The sequence below is a fragment of the Topomyia yanbarensis genome, chromosome 3, assembly GCF_030247195.1.
Source record: "Topomyia yanbarensis strain Yona2022 chromosome 3, ASM3024719v1, whole genome shotgun sequence".
In the NCBI taxonomy this organism is placed as follows: domain Eukaryota; kingdom Metazoa; phylum Arthropoda; class Insecta; order Diptera; family Culicidae; genus Topomyia; species Topomyia yanbarensis.
Window position 1 is genome coordinate 278,717,498 of NC_080672.1, and position 24,915 is coordinate 278,742,412.

The 24,915-nt window shown below is 37.4% G+C and overlaps 1 protein-coding gene across 2 annotated transcripts in view; it reads left to right on the forward strand.

The window, feature by feature from the left end:
* LOC131690936 (cyclin-dependent kinase 14) overlaps window positions 1–24,915 on the forward strand; it is a 438,487-nt gene that overhangs the window by 320,429 nt on the left and 93,143 nt on the right. For both annotated transcript variants that reach the window (XM_058977020.1, XM_058977021.1), the window contains one exon: window positions 4,662–4,853. In XM_058977020.1, coding sequence (XP_058833003.1) covers window positions 4,662–4,853 — 192 coding nt within the window. The remainder of the gene's footprint in view (window positions 1–4,661; window positions 4,854–24,915) is intronic.

A 24,915-nucleotide genomic window follows, 5' to 3' on the forward strand; every position in this document is an offset into this window, starting at 1 on the left:
CATGATTAAGAACCTCTCGAGAGAGTTCTACACATACCATCAAATCTCAACCGTTACTAAGTTATTGAACTTTTTGTGTTAAAAACTTAGTTGTCTTAAAATAGCTCTAACTCAAAAAATATACTTTGTATTTGAAATCTTTTAGATCCATTGAATAGGTGAGAAAATTTCCCATTGAATGATGTCCTCACATGTTTCAGCTAATGAGGTTGAGTAACCTTTTAACAGTAATTTATTTATAATTTAACAATTTTGATAGATTTTTCGTTCATTTCGCGAAAATCTTAATAGTTAATATCATCATTTTAATAATTCAGATTATTAGTCTTAAAGAGCTGCATAATTTGTTCTTTGACATGATACACTTATCTTTTCTCGTTTTTTGCATGTGTTGGGGTTATTGAACTTTAATATTTTTATCTCATTTTCACTAATACTAGCTTTTATTGAAAAAGTATGGCGCTTATTGTACCTTTTCTTATTTTTACTCGAAAACCAGAAAAATTTTACAAAAAAATGTATTAATACCTTTCAGTTAAGTGTATTTAGAATTGTAAAGGATTTTTTTTTTATATTTTGAACCTCTGCTGCCCAACCCCGCCTTTTTGCGGTTAACAGAAAAATCGTTTTAAAATATTCAAAACACGATTGCATGTTGTCACTACTATGAAAACATCTTCCAACATTCCCACCAATCATACAAATACACTTTTTGCATTTTTAAATTATTATGTTAAATACATTAAACGTTGAAAGTTGAAAATTCAAGGAAAATGAGAAAAAAAATTTTTAGGCAGTGTAATTTAGTTAAACAGTGTTCATGCATTTTTAAATTCTTGGAGAAAAAACATATTTTTAAGTTGCTAACTTCTAGTACTCCTCTGTTGCTGTGAAATTCTGTTGTGAACAATGTGTTAATAAAAGTTATTACCAATAATATCTTGACTCGTTAAATGGCAGTGATGTGCATTTTTGAGGGTTTAATAAAAAAGCTTTCGTGGGCTGGTAATATATTTTTTGTTTTTTTTTTTCACTACACAAACAATCTACTCTTCCGGCCATCACGTCATGTAATAGGTATATTTCATGCGTGTGACTATGAATGAGATGTGACACTTGATTACCTGACAGTTCTGATTTTCGTGGGTATACGGCCAAATTTCCCCCAGGTAGTGTTAAACTGATAAGCCACTGCATAAAGTATATTTATTTTGCTTGTTTAGTTGGATAAGCTATGATGATAGCGCGAATTTTAATATGCAGGGAAAATACGTATTGTTTAGTTTGAGTAGGATAACCACTGATGTTTTTTGTTATCAACCAATACGTGATCTCTGATTAAATGGGGCTTTCGAAGAGTTAGAGACTGCACAGGTATATTTTTTTACTTGAGATGGGGTTAGTTCATGCTGGACCTATGGTCTTCGTCTGGCATAATCTATACACGTTGGTATAGATGTTTTTCAGTTTTTTTGCGCCGTTTCTCGAAATACACTTTTTTACACGGTTTCTCAAAATAACACGGATTTTTTTGCATTTTTCAACACATTAACATACAATCGCTTAAGACCTTCGCAATCATCCACGCACACTAAAGCACGCGGTATCGCAAACAGGAAAACTCCCCGATGTTTAACTGAATGTTTTAGCACTAATAAACTTATAAACGCGGCCTACAAAGACCGACGTTCACGCGATAATGCATCGGTCACATTCGGAAATGCTTCAAAATGATAAAAAAGTGACGCTCATATCCACTAGCCAAACGTTCCATCGCGGCATGACCGGGAATCTAGTGATATGGGTAAAATTATTCTCTTCTAGCATGTGTATGGTTCATACACTAAAAAATAAATATCAGATTCACGGTCCGCGCGCGATTAGTCAAGAATAAACACGAATATGTGAATGGCCACACGGTTATAAAATCGTAGTTATGCACGCAAAGTTACATACACATTAGCACACGCAAGAAACGCGTTAACATACAAACTCTCGAGCCTTCGCGATTATTCACGCACATCTGCCCCCGCAATCTCACAAACAGGATAACTCTGGTTATGTAGAAGAAATCAATTTCTTCTAGCATCTGAACCGTATACCGTAAATCGCATACCATATTCATGATCTGCGCGCGATCATCTACGAACGCGAATATGCTAATGGGAACACGGTTATGAAATTGAATTTATGCATGCGCACACGTGACATAAACGTCCACGCGACCTACAAACGCCTACACGGACAATCAAACACCCACGCTATCAAAGCCGTCTGGTGTAGTGCACAAAAAAATCAACTTCTTTTTATCCCCTTAATTGTTAGTATTCAACCTCTAGAATAGGCTCCCGCAATCTCAGCGGCCACGCTGAACTTCTTTTGTTTTAAACAGCCATGCATTCCTCGCGAGTATTTGCTGTAATACACGCAGATTTCAAACTATCGGATAAACATTTTCGAAAAACTGACTGCGATAAAAATACATTGCCAACAATACACTCTAAACTGCTCTACCCAAATTTTCAAGAAAAAATACCCAATGGATAATTTTAAATAGCGTTATTTCCGTGATGCAACTTGTTGTGGGACACCCTTTAATGCTTTTTTCTCGAAACCACGTTTTCCAAATTAGCGAACTAACTAATCAACGAATTGACTTGATTTTGATATGAGAATGCGTAATATGTGTAGCCTGACGAATAAAAAAAAATTGTTCCCTATTATTTTGAAAAAAGTGAGTGAACTTTACAGTAAAATATACGATTTTTCGGTTGTCATGACGCCATTTTCCGAAACTCGAACTTTTTTGTAGTTTTTTTTGGTTCATCGAGTAACTACAAGTCTAAACTTTACAAATCTTATTGAATTTCTTGTGTCGGACAATTTTATCAAGAGTTATCGTGTTCGCCGCGGCGCTCCTCGACGTAGAAATAGTTGGACGTCTACTCTTGGAACACTCGTAGATGTGGTTCTGCGTGACTGAAATTTTTTTTCATGCACAATGAATGTATAAGTAGGTCTTAGCATTACACAAAAGATCCAAAATAACTTTCGGTTTGAGCACTTTACACCAGACGCCCCCTTAACGTACAAAAGCCCGAGCCCTTCGCGATGCTTCACAAAAACGAACATGCAATCGAGATCATCCACACACAACTACGCTCAAGATTTAGCAAACATAAAAACGCTCCGATAATTTAGTGAACGCTATTCAACTTGTAATCAGATTAGCGCGCACAAATAAACGCTCATTTCCACGCGATTGTCAAGTCCCTACATATCTGAATCGTACAGTGTACAGAATCACGGCCCCCTGCAATTGGCCTCAAGCACTGTTTTAGTGGGCGATATTTGCCGTCTCGTCTGTAATTGTAGTGAGTGATTCTGACGTGGACCCCTTTCGAGACCCTAGCTCTACAGCTCCAATATAAAAAAACTCAAAAAAAAATGTTCACAACGAATTCGCTCTAGAATCACTATTCGTCTTTCAGTTTGCATATTTTTCTTTCCTCTTAGTCATCAGAATAACCAAAAAATCTATAAAGTATGTTTATGAAATAATTGTTTAGAAATGTTTTCTCCGTCCAAATCGTCTTATTATATAATAATTTGAAGATTTAGTAAAATAATTTCACTGCACAACGATGACATTTATTATTCTAAGGTTAAATATGCGATTATTAGAGAAAAAATCTCTAGTCAATGGCTACTTACCGCACCTTTCTGCTTTCGTGTCTAGAGTAAAGCCAAACTACAGGTAGCTATTATTACTACTACTTCAGGGGCGCGCCGTAAGCTGTATGATAATGATGATGGATTGAAATAGGTTGACGGGCTCACTGTAGGTTTGATATTTGCTTCTGCACTTACTTGAGTCATTCCGTCAGTGAAGCTTTTGCCCCACGAGCTTCTCAAGGTTGAAGAATGTATCATGAATACTATTGCCATTGAATACAATTCTAGCAAGAGCATGTTTCGTGGGAACTTGTACCCCTGACAATCAATTTTTGTTCGATTGATCGACTATAAATCATTTGGACGGGTAGTTTCCATCATTAAATCGAACCATTTACCTAATAGGGATCGAATAGGGGGAATATCTATCTATACTCCTATCAACAACTAGAGTTAACTCATTTGTAGTGATTTGATTGACCTGATAAACACACACTGAATTGCAATTGTGCACACTCCGATCCATTACGATGCACCTAACTGCGCGGTCGTGCTTGCTGAAAAATTGAATTTATCTAGAGGAAAGTAATATAGACCATACACAGCTTAAAATTATTTACGACTAGGAAAAAAATATGAATCACCTTTTCACTCAACCTTATTAAGCCGCATTTCGAATCAAATGTATACCTTTTTCATATTTAGCCCTAGTAAGTCTAAATACGTAGGGACGTAGGCCACCCATCCTGACTCATCAAATTTCACCATAAATGCGACCGATTCTCATTTTTTATTTCATTATTTTCCACTGAACCGAACAAATTGATATCGATTTTATCAATGTCCGCATGGGATATTTCAACCTAAGCTTCCAGGTCAAACCCAGCAACAGCAACAGCACTGCCAAAATTTGTAATGCGCGCAAAAAAAAATCGTTTCTGTTTATTTATGACGGTTATTTTTCTTTCTCTACTTTCGATCTACAGCGATATCACGGGAGGAGAACGATGACAGCACCCAGCACAATAACCACCATCTTCCTCACCATCATCACCACCATCACGGACATGGCCACAATCGTGGCGGTAAAGTGCCCTTCAACGGTTACACCTCCGAGGAGTATCTGGATCGGCTGGAGCCGAACGGCAACATCCCGGTCGACAAAACGTACAACAAACGTGAGTTTACTTTGTTTGTTTCTTTACAATTCGAACTGTTCATAAATCTGTCAAGAAAAGAAGGAAAATATGCACCTAAAAATTAATATCGACGGTCAGTCGTTTACTTAATTCTATTTATCGGATGAGAGTACATCTGATATTCACCATCATGACAAAACGGCCGCTAATATGCTGAACATTCTAATCGTAACCAATGATTATCATAACATTCATATCGGTAAGATCGACGGGGAACTATATCAATCCCATCAAGTAGTTACAGAGATATTTTGTTCTATATTCAAGTGTACTTAACCCATTCTCGTCGATGTATAAATGCCAAAGTTTCAAAATGATTTTAACTTCTCCTAACCGCTCCCAGCTAAAACTATTCAATCTGATGTCGAGTGAAAGCACACCCCTCGGGGGGATGAACAAATTATGTATGTGCTTGACTCTTGTGCCACCGCTAAAAGTTCAGAGAACACAACCAAACCATCTCACGGAAATGTTCGCTTTGTGGCACACTGAACAAATCTATGCGTGATGACGTTAGGTTACGAACGTCATCAACTCAATTTCACTCGATAGACCCGAGCACACTAACATACACACCAGCGACCTAGTTTCTCCCATAGTGTATGGTCCTTGAGACATTTTTCCTTTGATGAAAAGGAAGCGAAGTAGATGGCAAATCGAGCGGAAAAACAAACCCAAATATGGCGTATAAACACTTAATTTAGATGACCTTTCTTCATAAGCGGTTCATAGTTTGCTGTTTGAATATGAAAATATATTCAACTATCATCCTTCGCTGGGGGTTTCATTACTGAGATTCTCAATGAGATGCAAATGAACCAAAACAAATTCTGGCAGTTATAATGATTAGCACGCACGTCAAGTGTCCGATTGCTTTAGGGGGAAAAGTTTGCAGTCATTAAATCATGTGGGGAATATGCGAGAAGGTAAAGTTTTCTCCTGGTCCAAATACTAGAATAATGATGAAGTTTTAGAGAAAATTTACTTCTTCTCCTCCAGGTAACTTCCTTCCTACTCGTTAACTGTTGGTTGATATTGTTGAGTCGTCAAAAAACATTTGAAGCTTGAGTGAAGTACAGTAGTTGAGAGCAAATTGATCGACTCCAATCAGTTATTAAGTATCGTGCGTCTCCATTGAATCACGTTCGTGGAAACGCATGTTTTCCCACAATGATTTCATGCGTGACTTCCAACATATTTTAATACTTTAATCTCAATCATTAAGTTGAATTTTGTTAAAACTTCTAGTTGGCACAAAATACCATTCTGAAAGGCAACAATTTCGGCTATCTACAATCAAAATGCCTTGTCGGGTAAACAAAACCTCATTACCGGACAGACTGGCGCCAGTGGTCCGATACAAAGCCTGACAGTCGAATCGGGTACAATCCTCGGTCTGTTTTGGCCCTATCAACTGGTACAGCAAATCGCACGTACTCTCGTAACACGTGCGACTAAATTTTGGCTCAATTCCATAACCTTCGGCACGCTGCCCCTTTCTGACTCCCGGATTGGCCACAAACGATTCAAATGGAAAAGACTGGCACTTTTCGACGAGGAAAGTTTATGGCTGGTACCATAATCATAAATTTATTTATCCTAACACATTCCAGCCTTGGAATGTTTGGCTGCGGGGACATCGTCGGTAGATTGTCGAGCTGTTTGACTCACCACACAAGTATAGACTACAATCGACACAAAAAAACTTATCGATCCCATTTCCTACTTCTGCAAGAAGACTATTTTGGATTAATTGTTTTGGATGACACTCGAAATCGATCGACGGAAATGGCCTGTGGGGAAGTTGAATTTGTGTTGACCGCGAACTGGACTGGAAACATGTTGGACTGCAATTCATAAATCAATTTGGCAGTGAAATTCGAAGCAAATGTAACATTTTAGAACGAAAATGAATTCCTTGCAATAAAAAAGAAAGTAGTGAAATGATTGAATATTATAATAGGGCAGCAATTTGTTGATATTTTTTATAATGCCTTTGAACAGTGCTCTTTAATATAGTATAAAAAACACTTTTTACTGTCAAACATTTAAGATATTCAGCACGGGTGAACCAACATCTTTTCAGCAATTCTACGTGCTGGATTTTCACGAAAAACATTTTCATTATTTATTCCATTACAATTTCCGTAAAAACTTCATAATTTAGAAACTTGTTTGCCTTTCTACTTTGCAAGTATAACCACGAACAGCAAGTGGAAAAAGATTTCACCAAGTAAAAATTAAGTGCCCACATTAAGAATTTTCCCTCACATTATTCATCTGAATTTTGTACGTTGTCGGTAGGTGTCATTGAGTTCGTGGTTTTCTCCTTGGCAGTGTACCGAAAAGGTTTTTTTAACGGCAGCAAGCCTGTCCGAAAGCTGTGGTTCGGTTGTGGACTAGCTGGTCGGTTTGTTTGTTGCCCATGCCGCTAAAGAAGGAATCCTCGGAAGATCTTCTCCGACTGCTACCACCTTCGTACGTTTTGAAACTGCTAAGATGTAAATCGTTGTCATCACCATTGCTTGCGGATTCTGTGACCGAACGGTGGAGTTGGTTCGGGCGGAGGTCGTTAAGACCAAGATTTATGGACCATTTAGTCCGATCCTATTTCGGTGTTGTGAACAGTTAATGGTACTTGGCCTTTCCGGTTGGTATTTAGGTGTTTGTTGAAGGTGCGATTGCCGTGGGGTGGATTATATTTTGAAATTTTCGGCATATTAAATCTTAACTTTGAATTTCAGTACATTCAGGCGATGAGTTTTTTTATAGACTCGGTGAATGGTATGTGAACTTATGTAAGCTATCATCGTGTTCTAATCAGCTCAAATCAGAAAGCTATCAACCCGTGTTTGCTTGGTAAGCTTGATATTAGAATTATGTAACATTTTGTCGGTACTCCATATGTGGGTGAAAAGAGGGGAGAGCAAATTATTAGTTCCTGTTGCTATCGGCGATTATTGTATCGATTTGTAGCGTCAAGTGTTTAAACCTGGAGTATATTGCACTGAACATGGTACTCCTTTCTCTGTTAACAGTAGATTTCAGTCGATTGACGTCGTTGTCATCTACACAATTATGTCCGACAGCTCTCTTTCTCTCTCCCTCCGACTTTGTATTTAGTTTCCTATTAAATACTATCCAACCACCCGGAACGATACCGTCCCTCGGTTGGACACAAATCTATCAAGTCATCTGCATTGAGAAATACCGGTTTTGCAATATGATTTATGTGCTGCCTTACCAAAGCTAGAAGGATTTTCCACTATCAACCCCATCTCAACTACTTCTCGTTTCCGAGAGCGAATAAACCGAGGGATGAGTGAAATAATACAAGCAAGGCTAATTGGCTGAACGACGGAGAAGTAACAGGATCATCATCCAGCAGCCGGTAGAAAATATAGTTAATTAATTTCTGACATGTTACAGATGGTTATACTACAAAGTTTTGTAATATCCCCTAAAATATCAAATTTCATATAGTTGCTCAATGTATTACTGAGGTTTTCGATGGTATATTCTGTGAACATGCGGGTTGAGTTATTACAATGATAATGAATTCAACATCAATTCAGTCAAATGTGTCTTGTCCGATATTTCCTCGATTATCCTAGTTAGAAATCAATGAAAATCTAGCTATTTTCATATAGTGCATTCGAATTAGTTGTGAATGAGGTATGAAGTGGGTTAATCATTTATCCTGCGTTGTGTAGGGAGTAGAAATTTGCCAAACTTTGGTTCCAGAACGGTACAAACGATTTTTTTTATTTTGGAAAGCTACTCTTGTTAGATTTCAATAAAAATGGTATATGAAATCCTCGTGAAATGCCTCGAGCATGCATACTTGTGAGTAGTGCTATTGACGCATGTCTCATATCCGACCTCACAATTTGTTCTTTCACAGTTAAGGGGAAGGAGGGAGGGGGGTTAAGGTGATCATGGTAAAAATAACATTGCTATAATTCGCAATAGATCCCGAACTGTCATCTTTTCATGCAGGCATCACCAGTGCTACAGTCTAAATCTATTGCGCCAAACGAATAATGTGTTGAATGAGAGCAACAAAATCCTCGATCTCTGCTTCTCGAGCAAATCTTACTACGCGCCAAAAATTACCGCAGCACCGTTCCCCCTGGTAAAGATTGTTAGACACCACCCTCCCCTGCATATAGTGCTTGAAGCGATTCGTGTGAAACATGGCTGCAATGTTTCTGACACCGTCAGCTATAACTTTAGAAGAGCCGACAATAATAGCATGATTGACTTCCTGTCGAATATTACCTGGAACGAAATTCTCGACAAAGATGATGTCAACGTTGCAGTCCAGACCTTCTCCAGTGTTATGAGCTGTGGAGGACGATGAGCTATGGAGGACGTACGAGCTCTAGTTCACAGAAGATTTGCCAACTATTCTCAGAAAAGTTCGCGAGTGTTTTCTCCAACGAGAAACTGGCACCGACCCAGGTTTCATACGCGGCACTAAATGTATTTCAATCATACCAATCTTTGAGCTCAATCAATATCGACAATAATATGGTACGACTTGCGATTGGCAAATTGAAGGCTTTAACCTCGGCAGGCCCAGAACCAACTATTATTCTTAAAAAATGCTCTGCCAGTCTAATTGAACCTCTTTGTCATCTGTTTCAACTACCGCTAACAACCGGAGTATTTCCCGAACTCTGGAAATCCTCCTTCATGTTTCCAGTTCACAAAAAAAGGTGATAAAAAGAAAACCGACAACTACCGCAATATTACGACGCTAAGCGCAGTTCCTAAGCTGTTTGAAATGACTGTGTTGGAGCCCATCTTTAGCCACTGCAAACAGTATATCTCCGAGACTCAGCATGGATTTATGCCGAAACGTTCAACATCTACGAATCTTCTGTCGTTCACAACATATGTGACAGATGCCATGTCTGACGGCCTTCAAACTGACGTTATTTACACGAATCTTTCAGCTGCATTTGACAAGATTAATCACGCTATTACAGTGGCAAAGTTGGATAGACTTGGCTTTGGTACTAATATTCTCCGCTGGATGCAATCGTATCTCAGTAATCGTCGTCTGGCAGTCAAGATAGGTGATTGTGTATCCGAAGAGTTATTTGCTTCATCTGGCATTCCGCAAGGCAGCCATCTCGGTCCATTGATTTTTCTTCTGTATTTCAACGACATCAACTTTTGTTTAGAAGGACTACGGTTGTCTTTCGCTGACGACCTCAAGTTATACCACAGAATCCGGAATACTGATGATGCAGCTTTTCTTCAACGTCAACTGGTAACCTTTGCGGAATGGTGCGGTCATTACGTTCTCCAGGAAAAAAACGCCAATTCGTTTCGAATACTGTCTAGCAGAATCCACGATTGACAGAGCGAATTGTGTCAAAGATCTTGGAGTTTTTCTCGATGAACAACTGACGTTTAAGCAGCATATCAGCTATATTGTCGCAAAGGCATCACTTTTCAGGCATTTACTGCTTGAAATCTTTTTACTGCTCACTCGTTAGTTCAACACTGAAATATTGTTCAGTTGTATGGAATCCTCATTATCTCAACGGTGTCCATCGAATTGAGACAGTACAGCGCAGATTTGTTCGGTTTGCCCTTTGTCGATTGCCTTGGCACAACCCTCACCAGCTGCCAAGTTACGAAAGTCGTGGTTTGCTTTGCAAGTGCGGCGGGACCTATCCCGTGCTATGACGATTTCGGATATTTTTCACGATCTAATAGTTCAACCTTTTTCGTTCCATGTGCCCCTTTCCGAATATTGATCCCCATGATGTACCCCTTTCTGAAAATTGTTTACCATCATTACCCTGTAGGGTTGCTACCCCTCCGGGTTTGACTCCAGTTTTCGGAGATGATCTGATTGCCTCCGAGTTTTGCATCTATTTCTCCGAGTATAGTGATAAGATGAATAATCTTAACTCAATACGTTCAAATGAGTTCCTTCGGTGTTAATGTTGACTGCTCCAGAAGCGCACCTTAACTGTTGGCCAGGTAGAAAAGATTTGCTACTTTGTTGGAACCTTCCTAGCGACTGTGATGACGAATAACCGAATGTTTTGTGCCCAGCAAAAATTTCGGAAGATACCGCAGTGTGCTTCACAGATGCTACCGCTTTCCTGCCTGCTTCACGGTACTTAGCTGTGGCAGAGAGCAACGGTTGTTCGGCTGCTCCTCCACAGCGTGAGTGGTCGGTGCTTTTAGATTTTTGTCGTTAGCCAGAGAAGTGAAATTTCACATCTATCTAAGTGGACAATACGGTTTACAAACGCGAGAAATTTACAGCTAATAAGGAAAGCTCAAAGTGGTGGTGTGCATCATGCTTTGCCAAAACAAAGCAACAAACAGTCAATGTGAGTCAATTTTGGTGATTGACACTTCGACGAAAGTTTATACCTGGCTAATTTAAACTCAGCAGATAGGTTCAAAGTGATTCTATAAAAACCTATCCCAGGTCAGTAAAAATCTCCGGGTGAAAACCTTACCAAAGGGTGTAACCCTATTACCCTGTAAAAAGATTATCAATTGGATGAATGCCATAATTTTACAATTAACCTGTTCCAGGGCACTCTCAGTAAGCATCGCAATTCTTGGCATACTGAAACAATATATAAAGACAAATACTCGACGGGAATGCTTGGATAACAAGTTAAAATTTGTCCCGCATAATTCACCCCCAACAATCGTCCAATTTACCCCTGGGGGTGAATTCACCCCCGGTTGAAAACCACTGGAATAGACTGTCCCGAACTTCTTAGTGCGATAAATATGAACGTTCGTCCTCGTTCTCTTCGCAATAATATATTCCTCCGATTACCCCTTCGCCGGACTAACTATGGAGTTAACGGTGCCATCATTGGTTTGCAGCGGAATTTCAACAGAGTGCCATCCGAGTTTGACCTTCACATTCCACGTTGCAGATTACAATCTAATTTTTTAAATATATTAAGAAATTTGCATTAGGACCACACTGTATCTGTTGATATTAACTATAAATAAATAAATAATATATAGGGAGTACTAGTTTTTCCACGCAATAATGCAATATTTGATCAACATTTTCCTAAATTATCATAGCGAAATATTGAAAATTGGGCGACAGTGAATCTTCGGAGTCACCTCAAAAAAAAACGCGGTGAATAGCATATCTTATAATCAACTAAACTAAACGTTTTGAAATTTTGCACTGTTTCTCCCCACATTGTTTCCCTGGTAACTACGAGTGCTTTTAAATTCCTAATATGATTATTATTTTATCAATAAAAGCTGACATTTTCACGAATATTGGATTTTAGACTTCACAGTGTTACGAAACATTCAAAAACAGAAACAAAAACCTGTTTTAATCCACATAGAGAGAAGGATAGGACTGTCTGAGATGGGGTGGTGTGACTGTCTGAGGGTGGTTTACTGAGGGTTTGGTGGCAGAGTGAGAACACAAACCCCTTAGCTACGCCTCTGTTAAAATTCACAAAACCTGTCATAGTAAAAATATGGAGTTCCGGGACTTGTTCAAAATTTTTGATTTACTTTTTCCAAGGTTGTAAAAGTTATTCAGAGATGAGAAGAGAGAGAATTTTGAAGTTCAGGACAAAAAATAATGGCATAAAACCTGCTGTAATCATTTTTTTCATATTACCAAGGTCCTTAGTACCAGGAAAAAAAAATATAAAAGGATTGTATCTCATGAATTTTTATTTTTTTATGCATTTTCCTTTTGGGATTAACTGTACTGATTACATTGCATGTTAACACGCCACGAAATCACTAGTACTAAAAGATATTGTCTGGCGTTAAAGGTAGGATTTTTTGTGGCGCGATTAACGTTAACAGTAGGTACCACAGAGTTGTAAATATCAAAAATTGTGTATCTTTCTTCAGCTTATTGCCACTTGGTCAAGTCTCCCCATAAAATCTTGGTCAAGTCTCCCCGACATCAGTTCTTAAGTTCAATGTCGTGCAAATTTTATAAATAACTATTCCAGTATTCCGATCAATATAGAATTATTTTACTACTTCATAAGGATTAAGATAGTATTTGAGATCTATATAAAAACTTACTCTAGTAGATATGTCCATACAAAGTTTGATAAAAAGTTACATCAACGCAAATTCATGAATTACGGAATATTTTCTATGTGGAAAGGATTTTTTACTCCAACCTTTTAAAATTACCTAATGGAATCCAAACAAGTATTAAAATACCTTTAAAAATTTTAAGAACCAAATAGAACACGTTATTGATAATTGTTGAATCTCGCGCTTGGTCCAGTCTCCCCATGTTATAACATTTCTATAGAACTAAGGCAAAAATGTGCCAAATCAACAAAGTCCAAAAAAGTCTATCTTCGCAAATTTTTGACGTTTCATGCATTTTAAAGACATTTGGCATCAAAATTAAACTACTCTCCTCCACAGTTTACCACCAAAGAGAATGAAACAAAGAGGTTCCCTCAGAGTTGGTCACTACGGTGACTACCTGGATCCTTTAGCTCCCTAGATACTCGTTAAGGGCCGCTGCCAACGCAGAAAACCCTAGGGAACGCGGCCATTACTGTCCCAGTCGAGGAGAGTTAGAAAAAATAAAAACGGCAAATTTCTTGATATAAGCATCTGTGTCACCCAATAGTAGGGTCAGCTGGGAAAAATTACTAGAAAACGGGGAATGTGTAAACGTCTACTTACAGAACGAAACTTTCTGCCTGGTCTGTCGTACTGAATAATATCAATGCTGAATTGCGCAAGTGATGAAACCTAATATAGGATAAGCCTAATATTCATATTCCACCTCTCAAAGACTACGATATTTATAGACTTATGAGTAACTACACAACTACCATAAAACCTCAATTGATGCTTAGGATGTTAATGTATCACTTCAAAAAACTCATTCTTAGACGGTGTCTGCTGGTAAGAGCGTGAATGTTTTTTAATCTTGTTGAATCACGCTGGAAACAGGCCAAACTCTACCGACATTTTATTTTATTGTATAAACTTGAAGAAGTCTTTTTTTTAAAGAAGTAGTAGACCGAACGCTTAGCTTGGGGGTATTTATTTGTATTTGCTTTGCTTAAAACTTACATACACCTAAAAATAAACTGTAAGAATCACTTACATCAATGTAAGAGTAGCTAGCTTAAATTGCTAGTGCTCTGGCAGTGTGCAAAAATTGCAAGAAGCTTCATTGCATGTAATGCAAGAAACGGGAAAATTATAAATAAATGTATTTAGATTTATATGTGTATTGGTGACCAACACGAGTTTGAATAAAGTCACCGCACCTTCCATACAAAGATCGGACAAAACCTCATAAGTGGCCCGAATTTGATGAAAATTTCACATTAAGGTAATTTTGTGACGCTGGATTCATATTTGATGTTGATTTTTTATTTTTTTATTGCCTCAAAATTTTGGCACTTAGGGTGGTTCGAAAATTCAACATTTACGAATATAAAGTGCACTACATCCGAAAATTCATTTTTAAAAAATTAGGTGTGGTGAATTTTTTATCAGAATACAATTTTTTTTCAATTGTTGATGATGATAAGACACATCTATAAATTACATTACGAACCCAGGGCTACCATGCGTCTCCTTCTGTCTTAAAAATCACCTTTTTTCGTACCTCGTGGCAGAAAGGGGCAAAACAAGATATTCATTTTCTGAAAGTACACTAATTTACAAGTATCATGAACAACAAGCGATCTTTCCGAACTGTTTAAAAAAAGTGCAGCCATTTTGAACATTATAACTTCAATTTATTGCACGATTTATTATTTATTCTTCATGTCTGAGCGAGAAGAAAGGCTTATATCGACTAAATCGAATGGCAACTATAAGTCCAGCGAATAAGCTTTCAAATGAAATCAGTTCGACCCGAATCTTAACTAAAAAGATATATTCATTTGAATAACTTACGTTTGAAAACAGTTTTTCTCAGAATCCATCATATATTTCACCTTTGAAGTTCTGTAAAAAATTGAACTTTCGTCCTCGGGACTTGATATTTTGAGAAGACTCTATTCAACCTGTTAAGAAACAGAGAAAAATGTTAAATCATGAAAAATCTAAAATAAAATTTTGAGGTTTTGTCCGGCTAGGCGACACTGTGCACTGTCGGCATTGAAAAACGATCTCTCATGAGCTGATTCCTAACCGACATGATACCAGATAGTTATGAGTGGAATACCGAACTTAGCCATTTTGTGCTCTTGTACAGCGTTGAACTGCGTTAGTATTGCTGTATTCCTGTACAGCAGTAGTGCGTTCCCGATCAGAATGAAATAACAAGATTATAACAGAACACAGTTTGTGTAACCTATTGTGTTATAAATAAGGTCTCGTTAGTAGTTAAAATAACAGAAATTTTTTTTTTTTTTTTTTTTTTTTTTTATTTCAATTATAGAGGTTTTAACCTTAAGGTCATTCGCCTCTTCGGGTTAGAAAAATCTCTTAGGAAAAATTTCTAACCCTATGTGCGGGGTCGGGACTCGAACCCAGGTGCGCTGCGTACAAGGCAATCGATTTACCAATACGCTACGCCCACTCCCCAACAGAAATTTATTACAAGTAGCAATGCGAGATATAGTCTTGAAATATTTCTGTTATGTGTTTCTGATCGGGTTAAGGGGGGTATTATGATATAAACGGCCAAAATCATACTGAATCTTTGTGCGTGGCTTTTTAAAAATGTTCACATTTTGGAGGCCTAAACTTTCTTTTTATTTTGAAGACTGTATTATAAATACACTGCTGGTCAATAAAATAGGTGTGAGATAAAAATACATGAAATTTTGAGTTTTCTCTAAAAATATTTCTATATTCAAATATTTTATAGTTAGGCACAGTCGTAAATATGAAAAAGAACACTTTTATTTGTAAATTAAATGTTATGCTTTATCGTAACTCTTTCTTCTCTATGAAATCCAAAAAAGTACCTGGTCAATGAAATAGGTGTATTGTAATCCATTGCATTAAAATTTTTCAAATTCAATGATTTTAAGACTTCAACATTTTTAGCAACTAGTAACCTGTGTAAGCTCCCTTATTCAACCAAATTTTATCCATTTGTCTTGACATTGAGTCATTCAAACGCTGATAAGTTTCCGTTGGTATAGGGTAGCATTCCTTTTAAGCTGCTTCCCACAAACGATCCTTATTTGTGAAATTTCGATCGAATAACTTCTTTTTAAGTACATTCCGTAAATTTTCTACGGGATTTATGACAGGAGATTGGCATGGTCCGAAATTATAGTCACTTTACTATCCCGAAATCAATCCTTTACATACTTCGATGTGTGTTTTTGGTCAATATCTTGCAGAAACTGTCATGTAAAGGCACGTTATCTTTGGCATAGGACTGCATGACATCCTTTAGGATGTCCATCCTTTAGCCTTGCATTCGAATCTTGTCATTATAGTGGCGTTGCGAAGAATAGGACCTGCGCCATTCCACGAGAAGCAAGCTCCAAACCTCATTGTTCTGGCCTCCGTGCTTTACCATATTTTGCGTGTGTCGCAGATCAAACTGTTTGCACTTTGGACGTTTAACGTTTCGTTGTGCATCGGAGGAAAACAGGTTTACCTTTGATTCGTCCCTCCGAAGGATATGTCGCCATTTTTTGATTCCTTTTGAACCAGGCCTATTAACGCTGTTGAAAAGCAAATTGCATTTTTCTTCAAAGGCTTTGGCTTCGAAATAGTGGAACCTTCTTAGCAATTCTTTCTGGAAGATTGGAATTTTACGGCCTACAGCGAACTGTTCTCGGACCTGCCACTTTTCCGATTTGTGCTGAATTGGTTTTGGATGACGCGAATAGATCAGATTTCGCTAAAATTGCAATACGATGGTCAGCTGCTGTAGATGTTTTCTTGGGTTTTTTGCGTGTTTCCGTTTTTCAAAGGTTTTAAGGCATTTGTAACGAAGTTTTCGGAACGCCGCAGTGTATTCGCGATTTATTTATACGTCTTATCTTCTTGAACAAAATTTCTTAGCACTGTACTTCGTTCCACTTGAGTACAGTGAGATGCTCGACCCATTCTATAACAAATCTTTGACTTATTCAACATTTGAATACATTTATTAACACGCAGAATTCAAACTTCACCAAATAAAACGTATAATGGCATCATGTAAAATAATAACACGTTAATATATTTCACACACCTATTATATTGACCACACGAAAAAGCCTGCGGTAGTTTTGTTTTGCATCTTTACAAAGATTGCAAATATAATCTGCGCCAACAACCCACTAGTAACTTGACAGATCCCAAGGCTTCTGTGTGCGGTAGGTGTGATTGAGACTGCTGCAACTTGGTATGCGTAATTGAGAGAAAAACAAAATAATCTATCACACACCTATTTTATTGGCCAGCAGTGTATGTATTTTTCGGGTAGATATATTCGTTCATTTGAGAGATAATTTCGCGAAAAATCTGCATGTTTTTTTCAGTTGGCGGCTCGGATTGCAAGAGATCGTCTTGATCGATTTTCGTGATATTGATATTTCAAGCTCTTCAAGCTTTTCAAAGCGAATCTAAAATTATTGTTTTTTTTCTGTTTTGGCTAAAAACCAATTAAAAATGTGTGCATTGAAGAGCTTGAAATCATCTTTAATTAAATTGGAAAAATTGTATTTCGTTTCTCGATGCGTAGTTATAAAAAAGTTTTCTATGCGGGCTATTTATGTACTTAGTACAAGTATTCACAAATCAAATTTACTATTCTAACTACCATTGTCTTTCAAATATATCAAGCAATTCAACTTTCAATGTACCAAGTTCACAACGACGATTAGATTTAAAAGCCACTCATCGATAAACGTATGTAGTGCATGTATTGTTGCAATGATTATTATGTAAATAGTTTTACGCCTTTAATTACTGATTCTCTTGACGATGATGCTAACCCGCATTTTTCGTTCCAACCCCGGAGCCAACTATATCGAAAAAAATTCTAGAAATTGTAAGTTGTTTAAACGTTTCGCGTTCCACTCTTCAGCACACAACAGCAATCGTGACTGCCGTGTAGACGTTAAGTCCAACAAAGCAAACATTACGACGTTAAGTACAACAAAGCAGAAGTTCTAATTCTGAGAGCTTATGATGGAATCGAAACTATGATTTAGCTTAACAAGCCAATGAAAGTGCAGTTTTCGCTCAGAAATTCTAGAAATTGTGTGTTCGAACTCTGAAGTTTCAAAATTTGTCGACCATTTTGGAAAAAAAAAAACGTCATGAATTTTCCAATAAATAAATGCACAAAAATACGGGTATTTTTCTTATAAAATCTATTTGGGGTTTTTTTTATATTATTAAATTTCAGTAAATTTTTGCCCAATCTTTTTAATGGGTTTATGACCGATTCCAACATGGCTAAAATAACTGTGACCCTACTGTACACTATGCTCTCACAGATAATGACTTTTGACCGCTTTTTTATAATTGGCTGTTGAATCTATCCAACGTACTCACGTGCCAGATTTTATAACTTCATCTAGTGATGTTTCAGTTTTCACAATAGCGGTACACCGTCGTAACACCGCCGACTTTCTCTCAAACCATTGGAATATGATTTTTACGAACCGAATCAACATCTGCATATCAACCCTTCCCCTCACGCTAGATGCAGCTGGCGCGTGCCGCTGCAATAAATTAATTTATTTATTCCGGCAGTCATCTGTGGAAATTGTCAAAACGACACACTTAGAATAATTGAATTTTACATGAAGGCTGCCAACAGTAGGCACCTCTTTTCACCGGCAACGTGCCGCTCTCGGTAGACACTTACAAAAGTTTGTCTGCTTCCGCACGTTCCAGCTGAAGGATATTTACTCCTCCGTTGCGTGGGTCTTTCGTTTGCGCTCAACCTATTCAAAAGTTAATTACGAAGTTTTTTAATAATTAATATCAAACAGCGTATTCGATGCTTCCAAGCATCGCCTCGGTTTGGTACTCTCAAAGGCGCATCCGACAGAAGAGCAGCTCGTCGAGGACTGTGCCTGGTAGAGTGTTAAAGGTCTTATGTGCGTGAACCGGGACTCTTCAAATCTGCACCATCAGCCCCCGACAGCTAGCCTTAAGAGCTGTTATCTTTTTGCACTGTTGCATAAAACTTTACACTCAACTAAAGAAACAAGTTTCCAACTGCGGGTAGTTGTTGTGCTACACTTTTCAACCCGTGGAGCGTAAAGGACACGAGCCGTGGCTTTGTTTGGATTAAGAAAGTCCTCTTCGTAGCCTCCGGGGGTGGAAGGTATCTTGTTTGGCGAGTGTTGTTAATGGAAATTGAATACAATAATGATTCCACCCGGACCACTCGCTTGTTCCGGTTTAAACAAGCTTCTACTGCGTTCAATGTAGGACACGGCGAACTGCGAATATACAGAGAGGCACTTAGGTTGCTTACGGGATGTTCGTTTTTTTTTAAACTGCACTATACCGGTGTAGTCGGTGTTACACTCATTCAAACTTGGATGTAATAAGGCTATTTTTTAAACTAGACCATTGTAGACTTTTGTAAAAATAAACACTATAAGTTTCTATGTTAATAGTATTGTAGTAGCAATGGGAAAAACAGAATCGTCAAATTCAACTTTTCTTCCTAACTTTAAACCGAAGAAAATATGTAGCTCCCTGAATGCTCATCAACATACAACACTCAAGGAATGACTCAATTTTGACATGATTTACTTTATCAACGATTTATTTCACGACGTAGAAAATTCGCATAATTTCTGTCGCAATCAAAAGGTTACGTATCGTCACCTAAGAAATCGTACATTATTTCAAGAGAAATATTTTTTGACGAAGAATTAATTCTTACGTCAAACCTAAAAAAATAATTATATATGTATGAGTTTCAATGTTTTTATGGCATGTAAAGTCGATTTTGTTATGCTAAAAAGTAAAAGATGCATTTTGTAATTTGCTTTTCTGATTTTCTTGGTTCACCTATAAGATAAACATATAAAATCAAAATCTTTAAAGCGCTCCGCTGATCTTCCCACAGCTTTGCATTTAGCTATATCTTTTAGCGAAAAAATTAACTTTACTAATTTGAATAATATGTTCCCTAATTTACACGAATTTGTTTCTTTCCCTTCAAAAAAACTTCGACGAACAGCAACATTTCTACATGCTTAAACAGGTCTCCTTAAGAACGAATGTAAAAGGACAATAAAAGCGTCTAGACTACCATTACAATAAGTAATAAGTATCATACAACGTGTAAGAGTCATTCCGGTAATAGCTAAAACAATCCGTGAGATAATCACTGCAGAGACTTGACTATATCGTTAAGAATAACGACAAAGTAATGCTTTCTCATGTGGACCACCAACAGAAGACGGACAACAGGACGTAATTAAAATGATACCAAAGTTAGCAAATTATAAACTGAAGTGGAAAATCTTCAATTTGTAATATTATTACCGGATTCATTTCAACTGGAGCTCCTCTTCCTTTCGGTATTTTGCTTGTGTATCGAGGTCTATACAGTATAGGGTCAGTCGAAAATTATTGCGACACTTTCAAACTTATGTCACCCTTTTCATACTTCACCGAAATGAAACACATTTGCCCCGTTTCTCTTTAGAGTGTATTGTTTACATCCGCTAAGTTTTGGCAGTTATCAATGAGATTCCAGTCGAGAAAATCAGCGAAACGTTCGCGACGGATTTTGTTTATCGCACATGTAAAATCCTGGGTTGTCGGGAAAACTTTTTGATATACATGTACTGAACTACTGTAAAACTCTGGTTTTATTTGGATAACTATAGCCGATTTACCAACCAAAGTCTAAAGTGCCGCAATAATTGACGACTCACCCTGTAGACAAAAATAGACCCAAATTGTAAAGGGGAGATATTCTCGGAAGGAGCATCTTTCTTATGCATTGCCCGGTGAAGGTATTTATAACTCTAGTGGTCAGTATCCTCGACTGATCGTTGTTGCGGAAGAAAAATTGGAAAAGTTATCCTTATTTACATTTCTTTTTGCCTCAGGCTTGACGTTGTTTTATACTTGGCATGGTCGCGTTTCTGATGTGACTTGTTCTGGACTACAGATTCTAGAGGGTACGAGTGCTGCTTACAATTGATAGTTTCAAGTATCTTGAAAAACAACACGAGGTTAAGTTTGCATCAATTTTATTTTGTCCGTATTGTTCTGAAGTTTTCCAAGCTGCTCCAAAGAAATATTTTTTTATTTTATCTTATAGTATAGCGCTTCTTAATTTGTGATACGTGTATACTACAGTGACAAGAAAAAAATGATTCTTGTCGGCCCACCCCTGAGCCAATTCCTAGTCCCACCAGGAGTACTTGCACCAAATTTGATGCAAATCGGACAAGTCCAGTTACCGGACCAACGTGCCTGGAGTTTATATGGGATTTATGGACAATTTACATGGAGAAAACGCATTAGCTCGCATTTTCGCCGCTAGGTGGCATTGTAGGCATCGTATTATCACTGTAAGTGAAAATAAGATAGATTATTTAATTGTCTACAACTTTGTCGAAGACTGCTAGCCAATCCGGCTTTGTTAAAAGAAACTATTAAACTTTTAACGAAGTGATGTCTGAGTCAGTTTTGTATGAAGCCCAGCTGTGCATGATTGTGTGTATTTATGTGTACTTTATTTTATTTCTGCCAATTTAAGTAATAAAATCCTCGATTTTTTCGTTTTTGTAAAACAGACCACCCGCTTCAGTAGTAATAGCTTTATAATTTCTCTGTCAAAGTAAAATTTCCTAATTGATTATCATCAGAACAATGTTATTTTTCAGCTGGGCTTTTTATCACTACCGTCGAAATAATATCGAAACTAATATCACAATGAATGAACATCTAAAGCAATGATATTTACTGCCGAATAGCGTGTAAAAATAATACACACCTACTTCTCAGTTTTTCTTGTATACATCATTGGTTTCTCTTCTACAACATTATTTTTTACTACTCTTTACTGCCCATCACAGGAATGCGTTTTTTTGCAATGAACGAAAAAGTCTTAAATAGAGATCATACAGAAGTGGTAGAGGAGCGATATTGGCCGAGAGATATTGCCTGGATGAACCAAAAAATCGAGTCTGGTGGTTACTTCGTCCTACTAATGTTTATTTAATTTAAACGATCCCATTTCGACACCCTTCAAAGACATAAGACGGCCATTTTCAGGCTCATTTAAATGGCAATCATCCGACGACCTAACGCGTGTCAGTGCCGCCAGTGTTGTGCAGCTGTCTTGACCGGATACGAAGACCGCTGTCGCCAGTTTCGCCCGAGGGATTATCGTGCGGCCGTAGCAAATAGTAACAGCACATGTACTCTGTTGACTGTAGCAAAAAAGGAGGTTTACAATAAAAGGGACTGTTTTATAGCCCCATTTAAAACAATGATTCTGTGCAAATGATGAGCAAGAGACGGGTATGAATTTTGTGCTGCTCATGCTTTCAGTACAGTCTAAGAGATCGATAAAAAGATGTTTCCGTGGTGAACCGCAAAGAACAGCAAATGACCGCAAGGGATAACCGAGATGGTTGATGCAAGGACCATTATCGATGGGTTGTGAAATTAGGTCACGCCCAGTTTCGAAACCCAAAATTCATACTGATTCTAGGAATAAGTTCCACCTCCACACGTACTTATTTACGGTTCCTTGGCACGACATCTTCCCATCAATATCCCGGTGAGCTGCTTCAAATGATCAATTAGTGTGAATAATTACCCCCTATTAACTGGCAAACCTTGCGACCACATTAAATCGTTATGGGTTTTGTTCTTTAATAAAAGGAACTTTTCTGTTGGCTCTATAATAATGGGCACTTTCGTTAATGAATATTGAATGAAAGTAAGGTTTTTCCGAAAAACAGTTCAAATTAAGATAGTAGTGATTTACAGGAAGTCTGGTTTCTCAGACATTGGATATTTTGGGGATTGTATAAGAATTATAAAAATAGTTTTTCCAAGGGTCGATTCTCATAACTGTATTGTTGTTGTTGTTGGACTTTTAATGATTTCAAGTGGTTTGCATCAAACCCAATATAACGCAAAAACGGATTAAACACTTTCTCTTGATTAACGTTAACATATCCCCATCTAGCCTTAATTCAAAATAATGTTAATTTTAGCTCGAATATGGTGTATTGAAGTTTCTTGACTTCAATCGGAATTATACCCGGTTGCTGCAAGTGCGAAAAGCATAGTTAATTTTTTTGTGCTTTTTATTTTCGCTTGATGTTATCACATCGTATTACGTCACGCTCAATATTTCGTCAAAGGCGACCTCTTCTGGTGGATAGCTGAGTTACCAAACGTTGCGTGCAAGTTCACTTCGACACACGTTATCTCAGCCGGTGGAGTTATTTAATTTCCTGTGCATATTGCATACACGTTATGCGTTATTGCATACTGTTGTGGCACAGCATCTTCTCTGGCCGTACCCCGAACTTGCCAGTGAGCTTAGCATAAAATATGGAGGTGTAAAAGTAGACGAATAGGTAGTGTCATCGATTCTGTGTACAGTAGTAGCGCTGCACAGTCTCATTGATTGTTGTCCGTGATGCCAGAGTTAAGGTTGTCGAATCGATAGATATAAGACGAAACTTAATTATTTGCAGTCGTTATCCGACCACCGCCAAGAGCGGTTGGTTTTCAACGTAGAAGTTTACATAAAGTTTTATTAAATATATTAAACCGTATAACTTACCTGATGTGCCCTGGAGAGAAAAGTACACCGCTTACCTGATTACCTAAATACCATCCAAAGAGTGACCTGTAACGAAAATAATCCTGGGTTCAACCCACGTTCCTAAATTTGGAATTCTGGTCCCCCTGACCAATCCCGGAAAGGACGAAGCGCTAATCTACAACGTTGGATTTAATCATTGGACGCATCACATACCTCAACGGCATGGCTTGTACCAACTGCTCGAAAGTCGTTAATGACTCAGAACAAATTACCTGTCGTCGGTACTGCGGTATATGTGTCAAGATGAATTATGATATTCGAGACGTTCAGGAACACACTTAAGGAATTTGTTTGTGATTTGTAACGGCTGTGATGACTTGTTGTCTAATGATGATTTTCGTAGAATGGCTTTGCGTTGTTCTGACAATACAAAAAATGCCCTTATTTTAGTCTCAAACCTAGATATAATTAAAAAAATTTCTGGTCAAGTTTATTTAGAGAGAAAGAAAGTTTTCAATCATCGTTTCAATTGGTCATTTCCTTCTAACGCTTATTGTCAGCGAAGTTATTTACCAATCAAAACCCAGCCACCAAAAGCTCTTTTACTCCAAAATGAATAAACTGCTTCCTTTTAACGACATTCAATGAAAGATTATTAAGTAGGGAAAGTTATGAAAATTTAGAGCCATAGTACTGAATTGAGAGGATGGATTTAAAATATACAGATCGGAAAACTAGAAGTGGCAGGGTCATTAGGAGTAGCCTTAGTCTGCTTCACTTGTGCTATTTTTGTATGAGGCGAAAATAATTCACGTTCTAACCTCAGCTGGTGTCAAAATATATGAACTGGCACCAGTTGGGTTGGAGCCTGAATCAGTTTCGGGTCCAAGCTAAAACAGCATCAGAGCTGAAATATTAAGAATCATGTTAAAAAGATTGTGTAAAAAATTGGAAGTGGATATCAAAATACTTTGCGAGATATTAAACTTATAAACTTAAAGTAATTTTACACTACAGGTCCTGTGATAGGTTTGTTATAATTGTTATATCTCGTAAAGTATTTAGAGATCCGTTCTTCTCAATATAACTAGAAATGATTTCAAAAAAAAAAATTACCCAACTTTAAAAAAAATTGCCTTTAACATTTGCAGAATACATATTAAAAACAAATATTGCAAAAAAATTCCGGTGAGTTCAGGCGAAACCACAACTTTCATTATTTAATGTTTTTTACACAAATGGAATAGTTTTCGAGTTATCATAAATACAAAAAAAGACTTTAGAAAGTTCAAAAACTAATAACTTAAAAAAGTATCATATTCAGCCAAAGCTAAGAAT